The sequence below is a fragment of the Ceratotherium simum genome, chromosome 11 (assembly GCF_057802395.1).
Source record: "Ceratotherium simum simum isolate JZ-2026a chromosome 11, ASM5780239v1, whole genome shotgun sequence".
NCBI classification, from domain to species: Eukaryota; Metazoa; Chordata; class Mammalia; order Perissodactyla; family Rhinocerotidae; genus Ceratotherium; species Ceratotherium simum.
The window spans coordinates 59,520,631-59,546,364 of NC_141910.1; the positions used below are offsets into that span (position 1 = coordinate 59,520,631).

The 25,734-nt window shown below is 34.1% G+C and overlaps 1 protein-coding gene across 7 annotated transcripts in view; it reads left to right on the forward strand.

Annotated features, from left to right (window-relative positions):
* Positions 1-25,734, forward strand: part of PUM2 (pumilio RNA binding family member 2) — a 93,918-nt gene that overhangs the window by 48,642 nt on the left and 19,542 nt on the right. For 5 of the 7 annotated variants that reach the window (XM_014782184.2, XM_014782180.2, XM_014782197.2 and 2 more), the window contains 5 exons: positions 1,649-1,791; positions 3,322-3,451; positions 12,756-12,899; positions 13,015-13,305; positions 17,490-17,726. In XM_014782184.2, the coding sequence (XP_014637670.1) occupies positions 1,649-1,791; positions 3,322-3,451; positions 12,756-12,899; positions 13,015-13,305; positions 17,490-17,726 (945 nt within the window). The remainder of the gene's footprint in view (positions 1-1,648; positions 1,792-3,321; positions 3,452-12,755; positions 12,900-13,014; positions 13,306-17,489; positions 17,727-25,734) is intronic. The other 2 variants (XM_014782206.2, XM_014782215.2) reach the window with 1 other exon arrangement.

Here is a 25,734-nt window from a genome sequence, read left to right on the forward strand (position 1 = left end):
TAACTGCTGGTATATTATACATACAGAGAATCATTAACGTATACAACTGAGAGAGGCAACTTTAAGAAGTTGTTAGTTTTGAGAGAAGCATTCTAGGCTTTCTAAGACCAGCACTGTCTAGTAGAAATAGAATGTGAGCCAGATAATATAATTAAAATTTTTCTAGTAGTCACATTATTATAAAAGTAAAAAACAGATGAAATTAATTTCAATGATGTATTTGATTAGCTCAGCGTATCCAAAATATTATCATTTCAACATGTAATGAATATTTTTAAAATTATTAGTAGATATTTTATATTCTTATTTTTCATGCTCAGTCTTAAATCCTGTGTATGTTATATACTTAGAGCACATCTCAATTCAGGCTATCCAACTTTTAATTGTTCAGTAGCCACAAGTGGCTTCTGGCTACTGTTTTGGACAGAGAGGTTCTGGTAGATGTCTGGCTCTTGTTTTATTTTGACAGTGTATCCTTCCTTCATAAATCCTTTTCAGTGTTTTAACAGTCCTCATTGAGGATTGCTTAAACTATCTTTAGAAATATATTTTTCCTTTAAACTTTTTAAAGCTTTTCATTTTAGTAATTCAGTCAGTTAGACTGGAACTTTATTTTCTTCCAAAACAAAGTGAAACCAAGAGTTTGACTTTTAAAAATACGCAAATTAGATATACTAAAATCATATCAGTGGAATTTGAGGACATGTTTGTTATATTAGGAATCATGACATCTTATTCATTAGTTTAATGGTGGGTGGGGCTTATTGTGCATGATGCTGTTTACTCTCCAGGAATCAAACATTATCTTGGATAAAGTAGAATAGAGCAAGAACAATTCATGCTATTTTTCCTAGTTTGCTTTCTTATGTCTGTGTCCCTCTGTGCTTGCATTACCTAGTTCTTTCTTATTTTGACTCACTAGTCCCATTTTCCTAATCACGTAAAAACTGGTGTTTGATTTGTTTTCATGTGATTTTCAATTACTTTGTGAGAATTGTGACTAATTCTGTTTCAAATATGAAGAATATTTTTAAATTGAAGGTTTACAATTCAAACACAGTTGTAGCAAGCTTGGTACCAGAATGTTCCCTAGTTTTATGTTATAGATTGCAAATTAGAAGGTAAAAGTGAGTTGTTTTATTTTTGTGATTCTTTTCAGTAGTCAGAAAATACTCTCTTTAAGAGAAGATAAAAATACTCTTTTTTTATCAATTGAGCCTAGGAGATCTTACAGTTTTATGACATCTAATGTCCCCTGAATATGTTGTTTTTGTTTGCCAGTATCATATCCATAAACTGGCATTCAGTAAATGTTAAATAGATGGTTAAGTGTCTTGTCAATTCATTGGTCCTCCTGAGTTTAGCTTCATATCTCTACAGTAAGGCCACTGCTATCACTCCTCAATACTTTGTCTTTTAATAATCAATACCTGAATGAGACTTTCTCCCTAATAGAAGCAGAAAAAAATAGAAAGGATATTACAGGTGTAAGTGGATAGATTTTTAGGGCATCTGCTCCAAGTCTTATGCACTTTCCCTTTTTATGATTTAATTCCCTTTTTTTTAGTTTAATGGTAACTGACCTCATTTATCTATAAAATGTAGTAACTTTTTTTTTTCTTTTTGGGGGATGGGATGTGGGGTTTAGGTCCAGCAGTGGTTCCACCTCAGTATTATGGTGTTCCATGGGGGGTGTATCCAGCCAATTTATTTCAGCAACAAGCTGCAGCTGCGGCAAACAACACAGCAAATCAGCAAGCAGCATCACAAGCTCAGCCTGGACAGCAACAGGTATAGGCCTGCCTTCATTAAATAATACCTGAAGAATCTTTGAAATTCTGTGAGCTTCTTGCGTTCGAGATCTGTGTCTTCTCTCTTTTTCTTTTCCTCAATATCTAACATGGTACCTAGCATATAGTCGGTGCACAGATATTGATTACATTTTTTTCCCCCTAATCAGTATTATATGAATTTAAAGATTTGGTTGTATTCTGTCTCTACATTTTTGTTACTGAAACTGTCTTGAAATCTCTAGCAGTTTTTAATTTTCTTTTTATCACCTCTTACAGTGTGCTATTTAATGTGTCTATCAGAGTGGTTGTCACTTCATTTTCTTCTGGGTGTTAAATTACTAGTTTAAATATTAACTTTTGACCAGAAAAAGATTACTGGATACTTCATAATTTTAAGCAGGAAAAGAAATATTTTTACCGAAGGTTAGATTTAATTTCTTAAAACAAAATGTTTATCACGAAGATTCTTTTTTATTTCAGCCACTTTCCTAGAACTATTTTGATAAATGTAAAAACACTATTGATAATTATCAGAATTCTGGTTGTCAGATTCATCATATTTATACCAAAGAAGCAACCTAATGGCAAGTATAGTGTTACTTACTTGGCAGTTAAATTTTGTTCTAAATTTCCTTTAATATAGTTTATAATACTATATTGATCTTCTGTTGAAGCTGTCCTTTGGCTCAGTCCTTATAGATTATACCACAGCATTGTTTAATGAATTTTTTAAATCTATATCTTCTTGGGCAAACATAAAAATATAACACTGCCTGAACATAACACGCCTGTGTGTGATGCTTGCTTACAAGTTGGACTACAATGAGTCCCCCTTGTCCTGAATTGTTTAAATATTTGTCTTTGTGAAATCAATGTGTATTATGCTTGAATAGAAGCACTACAACAGCTATGTATTGCAAAGTAGCAAAACTTGACCAACCTTAAGTTTTCACCTTGTTTTGATATAATCTTGTGTTCTTGTCACCCTAAGAATTTTTGCTAAAAATCAGCTTTTATTTACTTTTATTAAAGCTTCTGAATTCTGAAAACTTCGTTCAATTTGAAGTTTTCACTCTGCACCATAATCTCATAACAGACTAACTGAATAATTATACTTAATTTATTCCCTTAAACTTCCTGTGTTTCAGTTTTCAGCCTTAGAAAATAAAACCTAAATTAAATTTTTTGTCTTCATCTGAGATTTTGCCATCTCCCCCACTCCCAAATAAATCTCTCTTTCTTTAATACTACTTTGGTAAGTTAAAGAGCACAAATACTAGAAATAATTTTTCCCAAAGACCTTGTAGAATCTCCATGTTGCTTAATAGATTGTTCTAGTTGTTAAGAGCCAGTGACTGTGTTTTATTTTATGTTTTTTTCATGCTAAATCGACATTTCATTGCATGTAAATATGTTCAAAGAATATTCAAAGGCTGTTTGTGATATATGCAAAGTTGTCCAAGATAAATTTATTTATTATCTGTTATTTTATAATTTCAGTTTTAAGGAAATCGTTTGTCCTTTGTAGGTTCTTCGTGCTGGAGCAGGTCAGCGCCCTCTTACTCCGAATCAGGGCCAGCAAGGGCAGCAGGCAGAATCACTTGCTGCAGCAAATCCAACTTTGGCTTTTGGTCAGAGTCTTGCTACGGGCATGCCAGGTATATAGTTGGTTAATTATAGAAATTTGAATAGATTTAAAATGTTAAGTGTAGACTCTCACACTGAAGAGTGAAAAAAAGAAGAAATGTCTTTAAAATTTTGCCTGCCTTGCAATAAATTATTTAGAACTCAGATGCCAATAGTTGAAATCAATAGTTTTGTGAGACTTATTAAGGATGGCAAACATGTATTAGAATTCTCAACAGAGCCATTTTTTCTACTCCATTTATGGCATAAACCATAGCATCTTTCCAGCTGAATGTAGCCCAGAATTCTCAATGCAGAGTTTCAAGAAATAAAACCAGTTGGTTAGAGTTGGCATGTAATACAAAACCAATTTGCCATTCCTGCCTTAAAAGAACAGTCATTTAGTTAGTTAATATTGAGACGTTTGCAGCTAATATTTTCCACTTTTAACATTGTTCAGTCTTGTTTAGTGCACTCATAGTATTTTAAGCTATTAATATTTATAACCTAATAGCAACAGTGCCTACAATAATATGCCTATGAAAGCCTAATATAGAGAAAATTAGAAAAATTTCTGCCCATTGCCACAGTACAACTTTTAGAAAGGGCCAACAAAATACATTTTTTGTGAAGTAGATTTTTATGAAACTAGATACAAAATTACTACTTTAATAATAATGGAAGAAGGAAGATACTTTTCTTAAGCCAATAAAAGCAGCGCTTGTTATGTTTTGTTTTGTTTTGAGGAAGACTGGCCCTGAGCGAACATCTGTTGCCAGTCTTCCTCTCTTTCTTTTTTCTCCCCAAAGCCCCAGTACATAGTTGTATATCCTAGTTGTAGGACCTTCTAGTTCTTCTCTGTGGGATGCCGCCTCAGCATGGCTTGATTAGTGGTGAGTAGGTCCATGCCCAGGATCCGGACCGGTGAACCCTGGGCCCCCAAAGTGGAACGCGCAAACTTAACCGCTATGCCACAGCGCCGGCCCCACGTGTTATGTTTTTAAAGTGAGATTTAAAGGCTACATTTGAATATCAGTAGGTAACTCATCACTTCCTATTCTATTCCTTCATTCTTTCCACTCCTGAAGACTCACTTTTTCTTTTAAGTATGCTATCTTTTCACTTTTAGTTTATGAGTAGTTACTCCTATTACTATACAGATTACTTATTAATGAAATATGAGTTCCAGTTTCCATTTAATTGTAATGTAGTTAAATTTTCTATTCAGATCATTTAGGAAATATGTTTTGTGTATTGGGAAAGATTCTGACTTATATGATTGAGTGTTTCTTTTATGTGTTAAGTGCTGCTAATAGTTTTGTATGTTATTTTGAGGATTTTTATATCAATTGCATTCATTCTGTTCTCTCTAAAATTCTAAGATCTGGGTTTATCTTGTCTAGCCCATTGGATAAAGAGAAGATGTTAATACTACTGTACTTGAAGTACAAATGATAGAATGGGGGCATTCTTCTTATTTCCTTTTTTTACTCCAGCTATACATTTGCTTCATAGAAGCTACTATCTTGGAGCCATTGTGTATTAGAGACCTGGGCAAAAGCAGCCCTTTGAGAAATGGACCGTGAAGCTGAAGTTGTAGGCACATGGAGGGGGAGACAGGGCTAAAAAGAACTGAGCTACTAGTTTATGAAAGCCACTGCTAAGCCTGCCCTGGGTTCATCTTGGGTTTTAGCCACAGGTAAAAAAGGGAGAAGAGTCATGGAGTACAACAGTCCTACCTTACTAGATTCTAGGTAGAACCTTGATTTAAGAGAGTGCTTCTGGCCTGTGTTTATTTGCTACTGCTTGTAACTCTCGCTGATCTTTTTTGGCTCTTAGTGCTGGTCCTATTTTTCATTTCTTATAAATGCTTTTGCTCCTTTTCTTCATATTCAGCTCATCATCTTATTTACTAAAAACATCAAGGTATTTTGCTGTTAATTTTATCAACTTTGGTCTTCTCAAAATTTATTTTTATGGTTACTTCTTTTCTTCTTCCATTCTATGAGAAAGCTTTTTATTGCTTTTTTTGTTTTGTTTTGTTCAACAGTGAACTCCATGTTGGTAATCCTAAAAGAAAGCTACCTTTTATACTGTATTTATTTTAAAACAATTGACTTTAAATAAAATTAAAAACAGGTAAACCTTTTAGGAAAAAAATGGTTTGTTTTACCTAACCTTCTGAGCCACAACATTTAGTCCCTTTACAAATATAAATGTAAAAACCATTCTCATAAAAGGGGCTTTACTAGAATTAGTATTTGTATGACTAAGTGACTTGTTGACTGTTTAGATGATTCCCTCACTCTTAAACTTTCTCTAATGCCTTCTATACTTCATTCTGCCCAGGACTATGATGAAATAATTCTCGCTTTCCTTATTCAAATAGTTACATAGTTATAAAGCTTAATGTGCTAATAAAAGAGATCACTTGAGAAAATTGATTTCTTCAAGTCTCATACAGTCCTTAACTTTTCCACCTTCTATCCTTTTTCATCTCTCATCCATCAAATCCCTGATCCTCATACTATATTGATTATCGACTTTTAAGCCTTCTGCTTGATTCTGTATGCCATCTGTTGTTTTTTAGTCTTGTATCTTCAGTCTTTCTCCCTCTGCCACCTCCTTCCCTACAACCATTGTGCTGGTCTCCCTCTTCATTCTAAAAAGATTTACCTCTGTTGTGCTCCTCTCTTGAACGTCTTGTCAAAATTTACATTCTACCCCACACTTCTTTTAAGCCCTACCTCCGCGATTCCTTTGCAGTAGCTCTACTATTAACTCAGTGGCAATTCTGAGTTAATGCATCTTATTTTTCTCAACTCTCCTGCATCCTTATTTTTCTCAACTCTTTGTTGTATTTCACCATCTTGACTATGTCCAACTCTCTGCAACTCCTCTCTACTGTCACTTCTGGGATATTTTACTCTCCTGGCTTTCCCACCTTTCTCATTGCTTTTTATCAGTCTCCCTTTCCTCTGTGTACAACCTTAAACATAGAAGAGAGTCTGGCTTAGTGACCAGATGCTTTGGAGTCATATCTGGCATATTGCTCTACCACTTAGTTGTGTGGCCTTGGCCAAGTTACTTTCCTCTTTGAACTTGTCTCAGTATTGGAAAAATAGAGATACTTGACATTTTTTCCTTAGGGGAGTCTGTCTACTTTCATCTTTTCAACTATTGTCCGTATGCCAGTCAACTAATAAGTTTACATCTGCATCTTGGATTTTCTGAATGCCTAACACATTCAAATGCCTAACACAAAGTAGTTTCATACCAGACATTACCATGTGTATGTTCCAGCCAGTCCTCAAACTGAAAATGTCAAGAAATGAACTCATCTCTCCCAAATTTGCTTATCTTACAGTTTACCCTATTTCACTATTAACTCCACTAGCCTCTTGAACTGGAAACTTTTGGCTTCAGCCTCAGAGTCATCTTTAACTCTTGGTTTTCTTCTATGCTCCACATTCAATAACTTGCCAATTCTTGATTATTCTGTCTCATATTCATTTCATTTCATCTGTGCTGTTCTTGTTTAGCCTCTCCCTTATCCTCCCACTAACTGTTTGCCTCTCATCTCCTCTGTTCACTTTATTTTTTTATTCTCTTTTTAGTTACCTTTCAAAAACACAAGTTAGTTTATACCAGTCTGGTTTTTACATTTTCTGTGATCTAGCCCCAGACTACCCTTTTAACCTAGTTGGTAGTCTCCCTTTCTAATCCTATGCTTTAACACACTAGACCACATACTGTTCCGCAAACATACTTTTACTTTTATGCGTTTAGCCCTAGCTAATGTTTTTGGCTTAGAATACCCTTTTATAAATTTTAAGCAAAACTGGGATAGTTTTACGTTTTCCTTTTTTTAACCTAGCTTTATAAAATATTTTGTGATTAACCTTTCTTCTCATCCTTTAATATGATCCTTTCCATGAAGCCTTCCCCTATCTTTCTTTTCCAATGCTTGTTCATTAATAATTACTCCTCCTTCTACTTTCCTGTGGCACATAACTTGCACCTTTCTTTAGTACTTCTCTCTGCCTCACGTTTCATTTAGCTATTTGTAGTTTATTTTCTCAATACTACACGTATTTTACCATGTTTAAAGGTGGGAAATGTCTTAAAATTAAAATGGAAGAGTTTTGTATCTCTCCCTGAAAGGAAGTTATTAGATCAATGTCATGTCTTAAATGGCATCTTAGAATTAAGAAAATAGTACGTTACCTTCTTTACTAGATTGTACAGTTCTTGAGTGTGGGGACCATGTCTTTTTTTTAATCCCCTGTGTCTTATCAAACTCTCTGAGTAACGAAAAGATAATACAGTAGAAATTAGAAACTTTTGAACTGAATGATCATGAAAATGCTGTGTATTTAAACTTGTGGACTACACCTAAAACAGAACATAAAAAGGAAATATATAGGTTTAAATGCATACATTAGACAATAAGTTTCTTTCTGGGAACTATAAAAGAGAATAAATCCAAAGAATTGTAGAAGGAACCAAAATTATAAAGATAGGAGCTGATATGAATGAAATAGATGACAAACATACAATAAAAAGGGTTGAATTATCCCCAAACTTATTTCTTTAAAAAGACTAACAAAATTGGTGAACCTCTGAGAGGCTCATCAAAAAAAGATAAAGAGAGTAGGCATAAATAAATAATATCAGAAAATTAAATAATCATAAGAGGCCATTAGGAACAATCTCATGTTAACTAATTGGAAAATGTAGACAAAAGGGACAAATAATAAAAAAAGTAACTTACCAAACAGACTGAAGGATATATACAAAATCTGAAGTTCATTACAATTAAAGAAAATCAATTAAGTATTCTTCCACCAAGAAAATTCCAGACCAACATAACTTCAGCGGTAAATGATACCAGGCATTCAAGGAAGAAATAATTCCAGGTTTTAAAATTCTAGGGAATAGAAAAAGAGGGTATTCTCCCCAAGTCATTTTATAGTACTAGCATAGTCTTGATACTAAAACCTGTTGAAGACAGTACAGAAAAGGAAAATTATAGGCTAATCACACTTACGAACATGGATTTAGAAATCCTAAATTAAACATTAGCCATCCAGATCTAGCAATATGTAAGCAGATAATATATCATGAACAAGTTTGTTTTATCCCAGGAGTGCAAGGTGAACATTAGGAAATCACATGGTGTGATTTGCCACGTTAAAGGATTAAAAGAGAATAATCACAAGAACTTCTCAAATGATGCAGGAAAAACATAATAAACAATAAATTCATTGTCTTCAAAAAATCATCTTTAGGGGCCGGCCCAGTGGCGTAGAGGTTAGGTTCGCGCGCTTTGCTTTGGCAGCCTAGGGTTCACAGGTTCAGATCCTGGGTGCAGACCTGCGCACCGCTCCTCAAGCCATGCTGTGGTGGCGTCCCAAATAGAAAATAGAGGAAGATGGGCACAGATGTTGGCTCAGGGCTAATCTTCCTCAGCAAAAAGAAGAGGATTGGCAGTGGATGTTATCTCAGAGCCAGTCTTCCTCACAAAAAAATAAGTAATTAAAAATAAATTTTAAAAAAATCCTCTTTAGTGAATTAGGACTAGAAGATAACTTCCTTAATATGCTAAGAGGGGAATTGACTCCCCTCCAGTGGATGAAAAACTTCCTATTTATAAGAAATGTTGATAGTTTTCCCATTAAGACTGGAAATAAGAAAAGGATTCCTGTTAATACTACTTCTCTTTGACATTATATTAGAGATCTTAGCCAGTACTGTAACATGAGAGAGAAAAATAAAATGAAAAAATTCTGTAAAGGAAGAAAAAATTGTCATTTGCAGAAAATATGACTATGTATTAAATGAATCTGTAGATAAAGTATTAGAATTAATATGTCTGTTAAGGTTTTTGGATATAAAAATCTATTTAAAAATCTTCTGTTAACCAACAGCATGATGTTTGAAAGTGAAAAATTTTTAAGATAATTATTTAAAGTAGTAGCAAGTACCTAGGAATAAATTAATAACAAAAAGTGTATGTGATTTCTGTGGGAAACAGCTTTATTTAGACATTAAAAGAGACCTAAATAAACAGAGAGATACCACTGGACAGCTCAGTATTTTAAACATATCGTTTCTCCCCATATTAACTTGTAGTTTCAGTGCATTCCCAGTAAAATATCCTAATAGATTCTTTCTGTGGTATTTTGGTAGCTGACGCTAAAATTTAATGAAAATGCAAAGGGTCAAGATTAGCCAAAACACTCTTATAGAACAAAAATAAGTAGAAGGACTTGCTCTGTTCTGACTTAATCTAGAGTAAGACTTACTCTAAAGCTGCAGTTAAATTACTGCATGGAGAGACAGACAGGCTAATGGAACAGAATAGAGACCCCAAAACTGAAATCCCGAAAGAAGTAGACACCTAATTAGTAGCAAAGAAAGCAGTACAAAACAGTAGGGAGGAATGACTTGTTTTATAAATAAGATGAAATAAAGAAAATTGGTTGGTTGTTGGGGAAACAAAATGAAATTGAACTTCTGCCCTACCCTATATTGTATTTGTCAATGATAACTCCTTTTGGATTTTAGACATAAACGTGAAAAGTGGAATTTTAAAGCTATTAGAAGATAATATAGGGAAATTTTGTTATGAAAGTAAAGGAAATAATAAATTTGACCCTACTACCTCAAAATTCACCATAAAGAGAATGGAAGGTCAGGCTTTGGAATGGAAGAAGATACTTGTGATACATTAAAAGAGTGAAAGACTTGGTTCAACATACATAAAGAGTTATACATCAGTAAGAAAAGGCAGCCCACTAGGAAAATGGGTAAAAGAGACTTGAACAGGCCTTTCCCAAGAAGAAATCCCAGTGCCCAACTAGCGAATGAAAAGATGCTTAACCTCCTTACCAATGGGGAAAGAAAATCAAAACCACAACAAAAGTACTTCTGCATATCTTGCAAATTGGCTGAATTGTAAAAGCCTGACAATATCAAGTATTATTAAAGTCATGAAATAATGGGAGCTCTAATACCAAAGTGGTAAGAGTGTAAATATGCACAGTGACTTTGGAAGCAGTTTGGCATTATTTATCAAAGTTGAAAATAGGCATACCCTATGACCTAGGGTATCAACTACTAGATAAATACCTTAGATTAGAGAAATGTGTACACACAATACACCAGGATTCATGTACAAAAATGTTTATAGCAGTACTGTTGGCAGTGGACCCAAACTGGGAACAGTGTAAATGTAGAATGGAAAATGCATTGTGGTGTCTATCCAATGAAGTGCTATACGGTGACAGAGATGGAAACAAGGAAGATCTATATTCAACCACAGTGATGAATCATACATAAAAATTTTTAAATAATCCAAACCAAATGATTGTTTAGAGAGAGGAATTTATGGATACTAGAAAAGTGTGTAACTCTAAGGGAAAGAGAAGATTGTGATAGAGCAGGGACATATGAGAGGTGAGATGCTGGCAGTTTTCTATTTCTTGGATGATGATTACACTTTTTTGTGTTGTAGCCGTTATACTGTACTTTTGTTTTTTGTACTCTGTGTTTTATTTCACAATAACAAGTTTTTAAACACTAACAGAGTATCATGTTCTGCTAATAAAGTACATTTTCTGGTTAAGAAAAGGTTACTCTCAACACTCCCTTTTTTATAGCTCCCGTCTGGTCCTTTTTACAGCAGAACTCCTCAAAAGCATTGTCTGTACTTGTTGGTTCTTCCATTCTTTACTGAACTCGCCACAGTTTCGCTTTCATCCCTTACTAGGATGACTTCCATGTTGCTAAATCCATTGGTCAGTTCTCAACTCTTAATGGCTTTTAGCAGCATTTGGCGTTGTTGATCATTCAGTCTTCATGGAAATTCTTTTTCCTTTGGCCTCCGAGAGACCACATGATTCCAATTTTCTTTCTTCCTTACTGGTTATTCCTTCCCAGTCTCTTGCCCGGTTCCTTCTCTCTCCAACCACTTACTATGAAGTACCCTCAGTCCATAGACCCCTTTTTTATTCCCTTGGTGATTTCATCCTGTCTTACAGCTTTAAATACCGTCTTTATATTGACAACTCCCAGATTTATGACTCCAGCCTGGACCTGTCTTCTAAACTCTAGACTTTATGTATCCTATTTGACATCTCCAGTTGGATGTCTGATAATCTTCTCAAATTTATTACGTTCATTCCATGAGGAGAGGGCTTGGAAGCTCTGCATTCCCTCCTGGATTTTGCCCTATGCATCTCTTCATTTGGCTGGTCCTCCTAATTTATATCCATTACAGTAAAACTAATTGTACAAGAGTCAGAAATACTATATTTAATTAAAAACCACCTTTGCATGTGAAAGTGTTGGTGTTAGTGGTGAAGATAGTGTTAAAACTTAAAAGTGACAGAAGTTTCTAGTATATTTTTGCAAGTGGTTGTCAGGCTCTTGAATCTGAGTCCTTGTGACTGTAGAAGGTAGCCTTTCTTTACCTGAGTTCTGGGAGAGAATTAAGCCCTTTTGCCTTAAAGTATCCACTATATGTATTTAACTGCTCTCCTATGCATCTGGAATGGTACTTGTTATGTACCTTCCTTGGAAGAATTGGCAAAATAGTCACTTTTCTGTTCAAAATAGTTGATTTCTGTTCTTTGGCTCAGATGAGGAATCCCCCACTGAGAAAGGCTGCTAGGAGGTAAACTTCACTCTCATGTAGTTCTGAATAATGTAAATTGTCACCTTCTTGTGCTCAAGTCTATAATAAAACTAATGCCTGCATGATTTTTATTCAAATTCAAGCTTTAGAACCTTTACGAATAGACTGTTATTATGATTTTAAGGTATCTGTTTATATCATGACTTAAGTTTTTAAAGGGATGCTTACAAATGAAAGTCTAAGGGAATGCTGGTAATGAGGCACTTGGTTTAGAACTTTACTAAAATTGCATAATGAACATTTCTTATAGTGTTCTGCCTCACTTCCCTTAGTCTTTCTATCCATTCTCCTCTCAAAACCAACTTTAAGTGGTAATACTTTTCGAATTTCAGCCCCTGGTAGCATATAGTTTCTTTATCAAGGAAAATACCTCGTCATTTTGTGCTCCATAAGTCAAAGGCATCTCTGTTAAAATTTAGAGGAAAATACCTATGCTGTATTATATTTTCATAGATTTAGTAATAGCTTCTCAAATCTATTTCCTTTTATATGGTAACTATTTAAGGGTTTTATATTAATAGTATACAATAGCTGTGTTTTCTGGTTGGTATGAACACAAATGCAGGGGGAAGTAAACATGCATGTTTTCTATAATAAATGTTTTCATTAGAAATGTTTATTTTAATATTGTCTAGGCTATCAAGTACTAGCTCCAACTGCCTATTATGATCAGACTGGTGCCTTAGTGGTTGGCCCTGGAGCAAGAACTGGCCTTGGAGCTCCAGTTCGATTAATGGCTCCAACACCTGTTTTAATTAGTTCAGCAGCAGCACAAGCTGGTAAGTATAACTGATGTTTTCAGGGATAATATTTTTCTGGTGTTTTTTGAGATATTTTAAAAATAAAGAATAGTTTCTGGGTAGTTTTAAGAAGTATCTGAAACTTCTTTTACAGCAGCGGCAGCAGCAGCTGGAGGAACTGCAAATAGTCTTACCGGCAGCACAAATGGTCTATTTCGGCCAATTGGCACTCAGCCACCACAGCAGCAGCAACAACAGCAGCAGCCAAGCACTAATCTGCAGTCTAATTCATTTTATGGGAGCACTTCTTTGACTAATAGCTCCCAGAGCAGTTCTTTATTTTCTCACGGACCTGGCCAGCCTGGAAGTACATCTCTTGGCTTTGGAAGCAGTAGCTCTTTGGGTGCTGCTATAGGCTCAGCCCTCAGTGGATTTGGTTCATCAGGTAAGTTTCTTTTTAAGATGAGTACCCTGCTAAGTGGATATGAGGTATATGTATGTTTTTAATATTAAGATAAGCAATAATAAAAAGCTTGTAGTGTAGAAAGGACAGGAATAAAATACTGGTTTAATTTTGTAGAAGAAAAACTACTTCCTGCAAATCTAAACATTTATGAATGTTTAACTCATTTCAAGCAGCCCATCCTTTACTCAAATATAATACATTTTTCCGCTGGCTTTAAGAATTGTATTACTGTGGTTTTTGTTTTAGTAAGATTTGTTTGGTGCAATATATTTTATGCTAATTATTAGCTCTTCCTTATTCTCTACATAATGTTTGAGAAAGTAAATATTTTGCCATCTTAAATTTCTGGTATTTTAAAATAATTATCTTTGTGTGCTTATCAGATGGTTTATTCTTATTAAATGCTAGTGTATCATTATGGTTTTCTTTATTTGGTGTAGTGTATAAAAATAAAATATAATGAACTATTCTGAACAGAAGCCCCTAAGATAGTACCAGTATGCTTATCTTCATTTTAGATTAAGTAATTTAGCCTTTATCACTAAAAATTAAAAGGATGTTTCTTCCTGTATCCTAGCTTTTTATATAATACTTAAGAAATCCAAATTTTAAATAGCTTCACAAAATAAATAATTTACACACACAAACTGGTTTTGTAACTGAAGAAGAACTAAGTGAAATTAGAAGAGGCCCACCTTGACTCCCTCTTGACACACCTTGTGTTATCATTCTCTGAGCTTTCCAGAGTACTCAGGAAACATTAGGAGAAAAAATGGCTTACCCTAGTTCTGTTGGTACAATTGGCAACCTTTTCTCCATGAGAGGCAGGGCTATTTATTTGGACCTCAAGAGATTTTCTATTTCTGTAACATCCTAGAATCTTTACTATCTGCTCCTCATCTGTTTTCCCACCACAATAAATTATGTTCTTTTGTGGTGTGGAAAGTGGCAAAACTAACATGTGCCAGTTATTATTAACTATGCTTGCCAGTTTTCTAAGAAAGTGTCTCCTGAACTTTTAACATTCATATTTATAAGAAGAAAGGTTTAAAACAGCTATAAACCTTTAGATACAGAATGCTTTTTTTAATAATACAATAGGGAAATATCTTTTTTGCCTACCATAAAATTACGTAAAGAATGGGCACAAGAACTTCTGAGGGAAAATCTAGTGAACAAGGAGACTGTTCATTCTTTTAAATTTTCCTACATGAGTTTTTTCATTCCTCTTGGAGTTCAGTATTTTATCTCTAGCCCAAGCACTCCTGTAGGACTCATTTTTTGTTTCTAACACAATTGACAAGCAGTTTCCCCAAATAATCCTAAATATACTAAAGAAAATTGGAAGATCATATAACTTGAAGAAACAAACTTTGTGGTAATAACTAGTTTTTAAACCATAGATTTTAGACCCTAAATAATCTAGGAAAAATAGAGAAGAGCTTTGATAAGCCTTATGTTCCCTTTTCTAATAAAATATGTCACTGATTGTCTAGTATAGATTTGTAGGCCCTCTTACCCAATTCTTCCCAATTCCCATTTGTTCTTAGTTGTTAAGACTTTTCCCTTTGCATTCAGGAACAGGTTGGCATGAACATTTTGTTCCCTACAAATGTCCCCTGCAGATGCCTGTTTCTCAGAAACTAATCTTCATGCCTCCCTTATTAATAAGCATTGCTTACTCAATTCTGATTTCCATTCGGGGGTACCTCTGTTTCATCTTGCTTCAGAGGGCATTAGTCATTGCCACCCCTGAATGCCAGTAGTCTGTCATCTCCTCCCTCCTCTTGGACATTTTGTGAGAGTTCATTCAAGTGCTACACATATGTACTCTTACAGCAAGTCTACCCATTGCCATTTCACATTTTGGCAATTCTCTACCTATATGAAATCTAAAATAGAGTATGGTTATGTGCACATATACACGCATAGTAACATATGTACATTCCCTTACCTATGTGATGAAATTATTACTGCTTACCAGTATTAAATACGCCAGTTTATAACACAGTAGGCTAGGAAGCTTAGCCACTGTGATATAGTAATGAAATCATCCTTTCTATGACCCATTATTTAAAAAGTGCTATTATAATAGCAAGTTCATAACTTAAAAAATTGATAAATATTAGTGAATGTCTGTCTAGCCTCTTAGATATTTTAGGTATACTTAATTTAATATATCATAGTCATACTGTTGCATATAATTTAGGCATATAGTAAAATTTAAGAAGCCAGCTTGTTTATGTTTAAAGCTATTTCTGAATTACTTTTAAATGCTTGGCTTGGCTTTTCCTTTTTGGAAGGAAATAGTATTGCATGTGTTAAAACTATGGTTTCTTTGGTTATTTGCCAGGGGAATGATAGTGTTGCTGCTCTCATTAGAGAGCTGTTGTCTTTTTTCTTGTCAATTAAATTGTTTTCTGAAATAAATAGGAATTTAAAATGTAGCCATGTTTTAGAAAAATCACTTTGACAGTGTCCTTTTAAATTAGCATAGTTAATGTAGCATACATTGACAGTTTTGCCAAAACCCACTCAAGAAGAGCTGTTTATTACATTAGTGTTTATATTTGTTTTTGCTATTAAAATGCATATAGTTACCTGGTATTTCCCTATTTTATGATATCTTGAAATGTGAAATTTTCAATAAAACATGATCAGTCTTTCAGAATCCACACAACTGATATAAAAGGTTGAATAGTGTTATAATATTTTGCCTAATACAGTAGGGTGAGCCTGGTATTTTTCCTGTATGCAATTTTGAATTTGGCAAAACCAGTGTAATAAAGTTTCCTATCTGTATTACAAGCCTAACTTGGTCTACCCACCATGTGCTCTGCTTAATTTTTCTCTTTAATCTGTGCCCTTATGACCTACTTACAATTGACTTGCGGTCAGAAAACCAAGACCTAATAGAAACTTTACAGTTCTCTTGAAAAGAATTACCATATTGGTCCGAATATAGAGCTTGTGCTTAAAAAACTTGACAGTTTAAAAAAATGTAATATGGAATTCCCTTAGTTATAAAAGGCATTCGGTTAAAACAAGGCCAGTGCTTAGAAATAGGAAAGAAGCATTCTTGAAAATATGGGCTCTACGTGAGACTTAAGAATTGGGAGGTTTGGACAGCCCTTTTAAACACTGGTCAGGAATTTGATTATCCAGGTATATGTTGGTTAACAACCAGATCTTGAGTTGCTCTTCTGAGCATGCATAGCTACATGGTAATGTGATTCTACCTCATGATTTTGTGGTGTACAAAAGGAAAAAAGAACTAGAAAGTTAACAGTTGAATTTCAGATTAAGTAAAAAGAATTTGGTATATAGTACAAAAAGGGATATGATATAAGATAATTGTATATTATCTAAGGGAAAAAAAATGGCTGATCAGTCTTTGCTTAGTAAGGGGCTCGTGAGGCAGTAATATAGAATCTTAGAGAATGGAAGATCCTGAGGGTAAGTGAAAGCATGTCTTTGGTGTGATAACAGTGATGAAAGCTATTAATTTTCTGAAAGAAAGTTTACATTTTTCGCATATATTGTTATTTAGTTGTTGAAGGGTAGGGAGAATGTGTAGTGTGAAAAGTACTGAGGAGTAAGCTGCCATCTGTATTTTACAACTGACTAATATTCGGGCCAATATGAACTTAAAGGACTATGGTTTGAATACAAGCTAGAAGCCAAATCAAATCAAATGTGGATGGTGAGGGAAATGTATTAATATTCTATTTATCAGTATAATCTTTTCTTGGCATTGAGTTGAAGTCTAAGAACCTTGTTCCAGAGATTAGGACACTACCAAAATTTAACCTTATTGGAATTTAATCTCTAGGATATCCTAAAGCAGACAATTTACAATTCCAGGGTTTATAAATCATACCAGGGTATTAAAGCACAGTAATCATATGTGTCAATGGTAAATATGTGTGAAATAATGAACATATGACTGCTCTGTTAAGTATTTGGTTACTTTATTGGGGTGCATTTATACCCTTTTATGATTAATAAGTTAGTATATATAGTTATCACAGTAATTATCTTCTCCCTAATGTTTCTAAAAATAATTATTGTGATCACTTCTGTTATTTCCCAGCAAGAGTTGGGGATAGATTTTATTCAGTTAACACTGTATGTAATTAGGGTTTTTTTTATTTCTTCTTCAGTTGGCAGTTCTGCAAGTAGTAGTGCCACAAGGAGAGAGTCTCTATCTACTAGCTCTGACTTGTACAAAAGATCTAGTAGCAGCCTAGCACCCATAGGGCAACCATTTTACAATAGTCTGGGATTTTCCTCCTCTCCAAGTCCAATAGGCATGCCTCTGCCAAGCCAAACTCCAGGACATTCACTTACGCCACCGCCATCACTTTCATCACATGGATCCTCATCCAGTTTGCATTTAGGTAAAAAAAAAAACCAAAACCCTTTTTATTTGTATGTATACATGTAAGTGTGTTTGTGTGTGTGTTTATAATATATGTAAAATATTTAATGTTGGATAAAACATGCCAGATTGCTTTTGCTTTTAGATATTAGCCTTTTGAAAAAGTTCTACTTTTGTGAAAATTCAAAGTGAGGGTCTAATGTACAGTAAGGTAAAGACCCCTATTGTATCTTATGTTCCTTTTATGAAATACAGTGGTGTGTTTTTTTCTTGTCTGTGCTTTTGATTTGTGTGTGTTTTAGACCATTTGAAAAGTCAACTATGTATACATGATAGTGAAAGAGAAGTTTCACTATCAAAAATTTTTGCACACCAAAAGAAAAACATTAGCCACACAGTTATTGAACTTTAAATAATTTAGTACAATGGTTTTTACTTTGGCCTCCGAATGCCTGGCCATTTTACCAAAGGGTTACATATGAATTTAGTGTGTTTGTGAGTTAGAGAATCTTACGGGTTTGGTCCATATACTTCTCTTACTTTTGAATATGTTGTTTAAGAAAAAATGTTTTAGGCTTGTTGTTGTACCTTTGAAGTTGGAGCATTTAGAACTTTTGTTTATATCTGTATATTAAAATTGCCCCCACCCCAAGATTATTGAAGTGGTGGTTACCTTTTTCCCTCTTCAGGAAGTATTTATCCATGTAGTTAATAGTATATTTTGAAGGGTTTTTGGATGTCAGAGGCTGTGTATGAATCCCTATCTCTCCAAAGAAAGTCATTAAAATTAGATTTTGGAATTTTGGAATCCTAGTTACTTCATCTGAGGGATTCTTTTGCTGATTTTTATGTGCTTGGAAAGATTTAAATCAGCTTGTGATTTCAAAAGTAATGTTGCAGATATATTATGTTAGTAATTATGTTTGACCCCCCCCAATCATAAGGATATAGCTATTTTTTCCTAAAGCTCATTAATACAGTATCCATGTCACAAAGGTATCTTTTGCATACCTTTTAGATTTATGTCATTGCAAAGTGGGCTAGATTTCTTTTTTAGCGATTGGTCCTTTGCCCCAAATTCTGGACCTTTGCTTTTTTGGGGATATTAAATATATACAACCAATTAATTTATTCAGGTGGGGCCCTAAGATCTGCTTTGCAACACTATTTGTGTAAACTTAATGAGTTTTAGCCTAAGACCTTCCTATCCCCTTTTTTCTTAGTCACAGGAGGTACTCAATTCCTGATTTCTATTATCTCTATTCAGGCCCTCTGCCACCACCCCCATATAAGACATGCCTTTGAAACTTTGAAATGGACACAAAAATTTGGAACATAACAAACCTAAGAACAGACCTTTCATAATAGTTTTGTGTTTTATTTGTTAAGGTTATATTTGTCATGTCCTGTCATTTTTTATAGGTAAGTTTCAGATCAGATTTCTGTCAGCTGTTACTGCTCATTGTTGTGCTCTAGAGCCTGTATAAATGGCATTAAATATTCTATATAGCTTTCTCAGAAACTGGATTATAAGTGACTTTTTAGATGTCTCTCTAATTAAACAGCAATCTAGATATTTTTCTTTAGACTGTGAGGAATCCAGCCATATAGATGCTTAGGGAAGGAATTCTAGTCAGTTATGAGAAATAATCATTTTGTACCCGCAGTTAAACTCCTTAGTTTAGCTGCATCTTGAAATCTGATATTTTAATACACCTCTAATTGGGATTATTTGTAGATTATTTTCTTTTGTGACTCCCCCCTCCCCCCAATTTCCATTATGCTTTAGTTGTAGTGTGACTGGCAACATTGTTAACAAGGAATAGACCTTGCCAGGTTGAAAGTAATTCAGTAGATTTCATAAATTTGCTCTTTGCGTAGTGTTCGTGGAAATAATCTATCCTTTGCTTTCCTGTGATCGGATCACCATGCAAAATTTACAAGCTCTCTGGTCTAAAAAATATTTTACATTGTATGTTCTTGAAGTAGATTTCTTCATGAATCAAGTTATTAAGGCTGCTGATTTATAAAATACCTATGGAAATTAACTTGCATATCCTTTTAAAAAAATAGTCTTACTCAGCTCATATATTAAGAATACATTATGAGGTAAAGATAAGTTCTCAGGCCGGCTCCGTGGCTTAGCGGTTAAGTGCGTGCACTCTGATGCTGGCGGCCCGGGTTCGGATCCCGGGCACGCCCCAAGGCACCACTTCTCCGTCCAACCCGAGGCCGAGTCCCACGTACAGCAACTAGAAGGATGCGAACCTATGACATACAACTATCTACTGGGGCTTTGGGGGGAAAAAAATGAATAAATAAAATCTTTAAAAAAAAAAAAAAAAAAAAAAAAAAAAGATCTCAGTTTCACTAGAATTGGTTGGAATTAGTTCCAGGTTGTTTTCTTGTGAAATTTTAAGACATCTAACCATTATAGTTATTGACAGGCCTTGATATCTATATTCTTAAAGTATTAAATTTATTAGTTAACTTTTTTTTTGTTTTTTGTTTTTTTTTTCCAACTCACCCTTTGCTCATGCTACTTTTTTGATTCACAGAAAAAGCCTACTAGCAACATTGTGTGCTTCTGGCTTTCCAAAAAAGATGTTTCATTTTTTAAAATACTTGTCATTTGATCAACATAAGTATTTTTAGCTGAATGACTAGTAGTCATTTTGATTAAAAAACAAGTATTTCAGTTCATAGATTTTGACTCTTCATTTTTTGTGAACTAAAATATTTTTAAGAGTTTTAACCTTTTTTTAATGTATTGAAGCCAGAAACATGAAAAGATAATTTTATTCTTCCATTTTCTGGTATGATATTCCTAAAGGATTGAGATTTTTTTAAAACAATTATAACCACAATATCATTATCGTATCTTTTAAAATTAATAATTTTTCATTACTCTAATTTACCTAATTGACTTAGATGTCTTCTTACAGTTGTTTTATTTGAATCAGGGTCCAAATAAGGTCCATACATTGCATTTGTTCCATATGTCTTTTAATATGGAACCATTTCCCCTTCCTCTTTTTTTTTCCTTTCCATTTATTTGTTGAAGAAACTTTGTCCTCTTGAATTTCCCACATTTTTGACTTTGCTGATTGTTTCCCCATGATGATGTTTAACATCTTTCTCTATTCTCTGTATTTCCTGTAAAATAGAATTAAATCTAGGGGCCTAGTCTGATTGTTTGTTGTTTGGTTTGTTATTTTTTCAAGATGTGGTTCTGTATTCTTTCTGTTGCACCATATCGGGAGAAACATGTCCGGTTGTCTCCATTGTGAGGTCGTCAGCCTGATCCACCCAATGACTTACAGCCTTTGATCATTGCCTAAATATTTCTTCAGAGGTTGCAAAATGGTGATACCCTAATTCTGTCATTCCTTCCGCCTTTATTAGCTGGAACTTTTCTACAAAAAAGAACTTACCCTCATCAATTGTAAGGTTACCCTGAAATATAGTTCATATAGGAGTCAGGATAATGCTTGATTTCTTTTCTTTATTTTCTAACTTTGAGTTGATGCCCTAGCAACTTCTAAAGATGACTCATGTTTTTTATAAATCATCATTACCTGTAAATCGATGGATTTTAGGATAATTGATATGTTTAAGTCCATTGCAGTCTGAGAGACATCAATTTTATACCTTTTTTTGATCCTAAAATTTTACCATCTCAGGCCATTTGGAGCCCCTTCAGATTGGCTTGCATTTTAAAGATTTTATTTATTTATTTTTTCCCCCAAAGCCCCAGTAGATAGTTGTGTGTCATAGCTGCACATCCTTCTAGTTGCTGTATGTGGGACGCGGCCTCAGCATGGCCGGAGAAGCAGCGCGCCGGTGGGAGCCCGGGATCCGAACTCGGGTCGCCAGCAGTGGAGCGCGCTCACTTAACCACCAAGCCACGGGGCCGGCCCCTGGCTTGCATTTTAAAATTAAAATTGACTACAGCTTTTTAAAAGCAGCACTTAAATTACTGGAGGTCAGAGAAACAAGTGGAAAAGAACAAGGAAAGAGAAGAACTTTAAGATTAATGTTTTTTATCTTGAAATGCAAAGAACAGTGGCAAATTCTGGGCTTCAGGTTCAGTGTTGAAAATTAAATGAATTATTTTCTCATGTTATATTAATCTATAGAGGTGGGGGAAAAACCTTCTACCTGCAGTTGTTTCTTTAGTCATTCTCTCTGATAGAAGTCAGCATCTTATTTCAAGGTACTTCACTCCCTGCGAGAGAACATTAAATGTTTCCAATTATTATTTTATTCTTCTACCTGGACCTAGCTAACTAATTCTTTCCTTGGTTCCTTTCTTCTTCCTCTTTTAGTAAACTTTTAAAATATGATAGTGATCTCTCATTTCTCTTATCTTTATGCTCATACTGATTAGATTGATGTGGAACTTCTTGGGTATAAAGCAGCATTCTGTATTTTTATTTAACTTAAGGCCTGACAAGTAAGCAAGTTCATTTTTGAACTGGCTTTTTTTTTTTTCCTTAAGAAAAGGGTACTAAAAAGCGTAATGCAAGCTTTGAACTCAGTGAAATTAGTTTATTGAAAGGTGGCTACCAGTTCTGAAGATTCGGTAATGTCATGTATTCAGTAATCAAATAGTGCTTTAGCTTGCTATGGATTAGAAAATTTTATAACCTGTCTTCTCTCTTAATCACAGAAAATTTTATATTAAATAATAGGCAGGATAATACAAACTTTTTGGATCATTTTCCCTCAGTAGTAATTACATCTGTTAAAATTACAGACCCTTGGCACTTTTAGTCAGCTGCTTCTCTTAGAATGAAATGTTTAAGAATTAAAACAAGTATGGCCAAATTGGTTGTAAGGCTATGTGCAATTTTTCTGCGTTTCACGTATGGTCCTTAGAAAACAATATAAATTGTTTTGAAACTTTCACTGAAAGTACTATTATCCTTTAAGTAGTAAGTTCCCTGTAACTGAATAGCATTTGATAGTTTTCTTTATAAAGCACCTTCATATTCATTATCTCATTTCATCCTAATTGTTAGCTAGACTGGTTAAGTGATATACCCATTAAAGATGAGAAAATTATAGGTCATATTAGCCCAAAAGACTTGCCCAAACCAGTAAATGACAGAACTGAGGCTAGAGCACGGTTCTGACTCCTGATACTATCCTGCTTTTTCTGTTATGCTGTTCTATAATGAACTGAACAATTTTTCAAAGTGTGTAATTAACAATATTCTAATAAGCCTGTCAGAAACTGTTTACCTCACAATGGCATAGGTTATGTTTTTTTTAAGTTGTATATAAGATTACTAGATTTCTAGATCCCTTTCTCAGTTTAGTTATTCTTGAGATTTATAGTAAAGCTCTTGTCTAGACGTTTTTAAAGTCCAAATATATTATCTATTCCGTGAAATAAGAATGTGTTAATCATAAGGCAGACGACTCAGTGACTGGCTATAGAACAGCATATCCGGCTCTCAACAGAATGTTGTTTATAGGTTCTCATGGTGATGTAAATTAAAACACTGCTTCAACCCTTTGCTATGCCTAAAAGTCATTTATTAGTTGAGTATGAAATATGTGGTGAAGAAATTCTAAAATTATTATTATGTGGAGGAATTTATTTTATTATTTTATGTTTTGTTACTGTATACAAATTTATTAAGTTTAGTTCTAGTTTGGGGTCGTAATGATTAATTTTTGCCCTTATGTTTTATTCCTTATCCTTTAATAACACTATCTGTGATGTGGTGCTAATGACTGAGAATGTTTTCACCAGTTAATGCAGTTAAGATAATCTTAGATTTAGGACTAGAAAATACTTGATCTGATTCACTGTTTCAGCATCAGAACTGCTTGGAGTGCTTGTGTAAAATATCTAGTATGAGGAGGTGAACAATTTGGAAATGTGTGGCAACGGTTTTTGCTTGTCACAATGATTGTAGGGATTCTGTTGACCCTAGATACCCAGCAGCCAGATGCTAAACTTTTCATAACAAAAAAAGGATTATCCCACTGAAATTTCCAGTAGCACCCACATGGAGAGAGACACCTTGGAAAGAAAGAATTCATAATTTACATACGACTTTACTGCAGTTCATACTTCTTTTTAACTCCTAATATCTGGATCCCTGTATGTTCATATGAGCCTTTCACCTTGTCCCCCATCATCTCCCTAATGCATTTTTTTCTTCTTAACTTTTTTCCTTCGTTTGACCTGAACTCTACTTGCCATTGCATTTTTTTAATTTTTGCAGAAAAGTTTATAGGATCAGACAGAAAATAGAACAGTCTGATCTCTTTTTGTATATGTTTTTAAATACCTTTTTCACTTGATAGGTATTTTGCAAATTGAAGCTTTTTCCTTTTTTTTAATTTTGCCGACTGTAATTCTGTATGTCATTATTTACTGTCATTTTATTTTCCTTTTTATTCATTGGCCCTATCTTTCCTTCACATTTGCATTTCAGCTCCTCAGTTGTTTCTCTACTTTTTCCTTCTTACTCAGATAGCAAATAATTCTTTGTATGCCTTAAAAATTCTTTTAATCTACCAAGAACTCACCTAGAATTTACATCGTTGCACTGTTTATACACTAAATAATGTACATTGAGTAAACACTGGATAAAAAATAGTTCTTAAAATGCAGGCAAATGCGCTTCATGAGAGATCTACAGCATTAACCAAATAACCTTTAAAAATGAAAGCAGCATGTGTCTCATGGGGTGACATTGAAAATTGACTTGTATCTTATATGTTGAGAGTATTTTCATGTGAGACTGTTTCTTTATAGTGTACCCAGGAATAAGTCCAATGGAAGAAGGGCAGGATCTTTATCTATAAGGTATAAAACTCTGACAGAAGTTAAGACAACAAATAAATGGGAAGATATACCGTGTTTGTGGGTAGACAGTTATAAAGATACCAACTTCTAGCTGATGTATAGATTTAGCACAATCTCAATAAGAATTTTTCAGGCTTTTTAAAGAAATTGACAAGCTGATTTAAATAATGGAAATGGGAAAACAGCCAGGAATAGTCAAGACAATCTTGAAAAACAAAGTTAAAGAATTTCATAACTTTGCCAGATATCAAAACTTATTATAAAGTTACGGTAACTAAAATCGTGGTATTGGCACAAGGGTAGATAAATAGACCAGTGGAATAGAGTAGTGGATCCACTACTCATTAGTTACCTGATTAGTGGCCAAGATGCTGCTCCATTGTATTTGAGAAGGATTGTCTTTTCACCAAGTTGTACCAGAGTAATTGAATATCCAAATGGGGAGAAATGAGCTTTGACTCCTCTTTCACACTACGCACGCGCGCGCACGCACACACATGTCATTTTCAAAGAAATTAAGTAACTTGCTTATAGTCATGAAGTTAGTAAGGAACAAAAATTTTGAGCCCAGGTTTATCTGGCTCATTCCATGATGTAACATTGCTTCTCAAAGAATGCTTTTATTTCTGTCTAACATCTATCTGAATAAATGAAGGATCTTTTCCTGTTCCCTAAGTTTACAGTATTTGTGAACTTGTTATAAAAGTGTGGTAAAATATAATTTTTAGCCTATTGCGAGTTAGTGGGAAAAGTTGAGTTTTTGAATTTCAACATATTGGCCTCTTTATGGGTTTTCACCTGGTGTAACATTGACCTTTAATCCAAATTAAATACTTTTTACCTAAAAGGTCTCTTAAAATATTTTATTACTAATTTTTAAATTAAAGCTGGTCAGATAAGGATCTTCTTTAATGTGATATTCTTAAAATATTTTAAATAGAATAGTAATAAGCTCAATTTATACTGAGACTAGTCCCTATTTTATGTTTCTCTTTTGTAATATAGTTTTATTGGCCTCCATTTTAGAATTTTTGTATCTGATCAGAATTTTTACTTACTAATTCATTCAGCCAATATTGAATTACCTAAATGCCAGACTGTCTGGCATGGATTGGAGATACAGTGTTGAAGGAAAAAAACACCATCCCTACCCACCATCATCAAGTTTGTGGTTTTGTGGTGAATATAGACAAGTAAA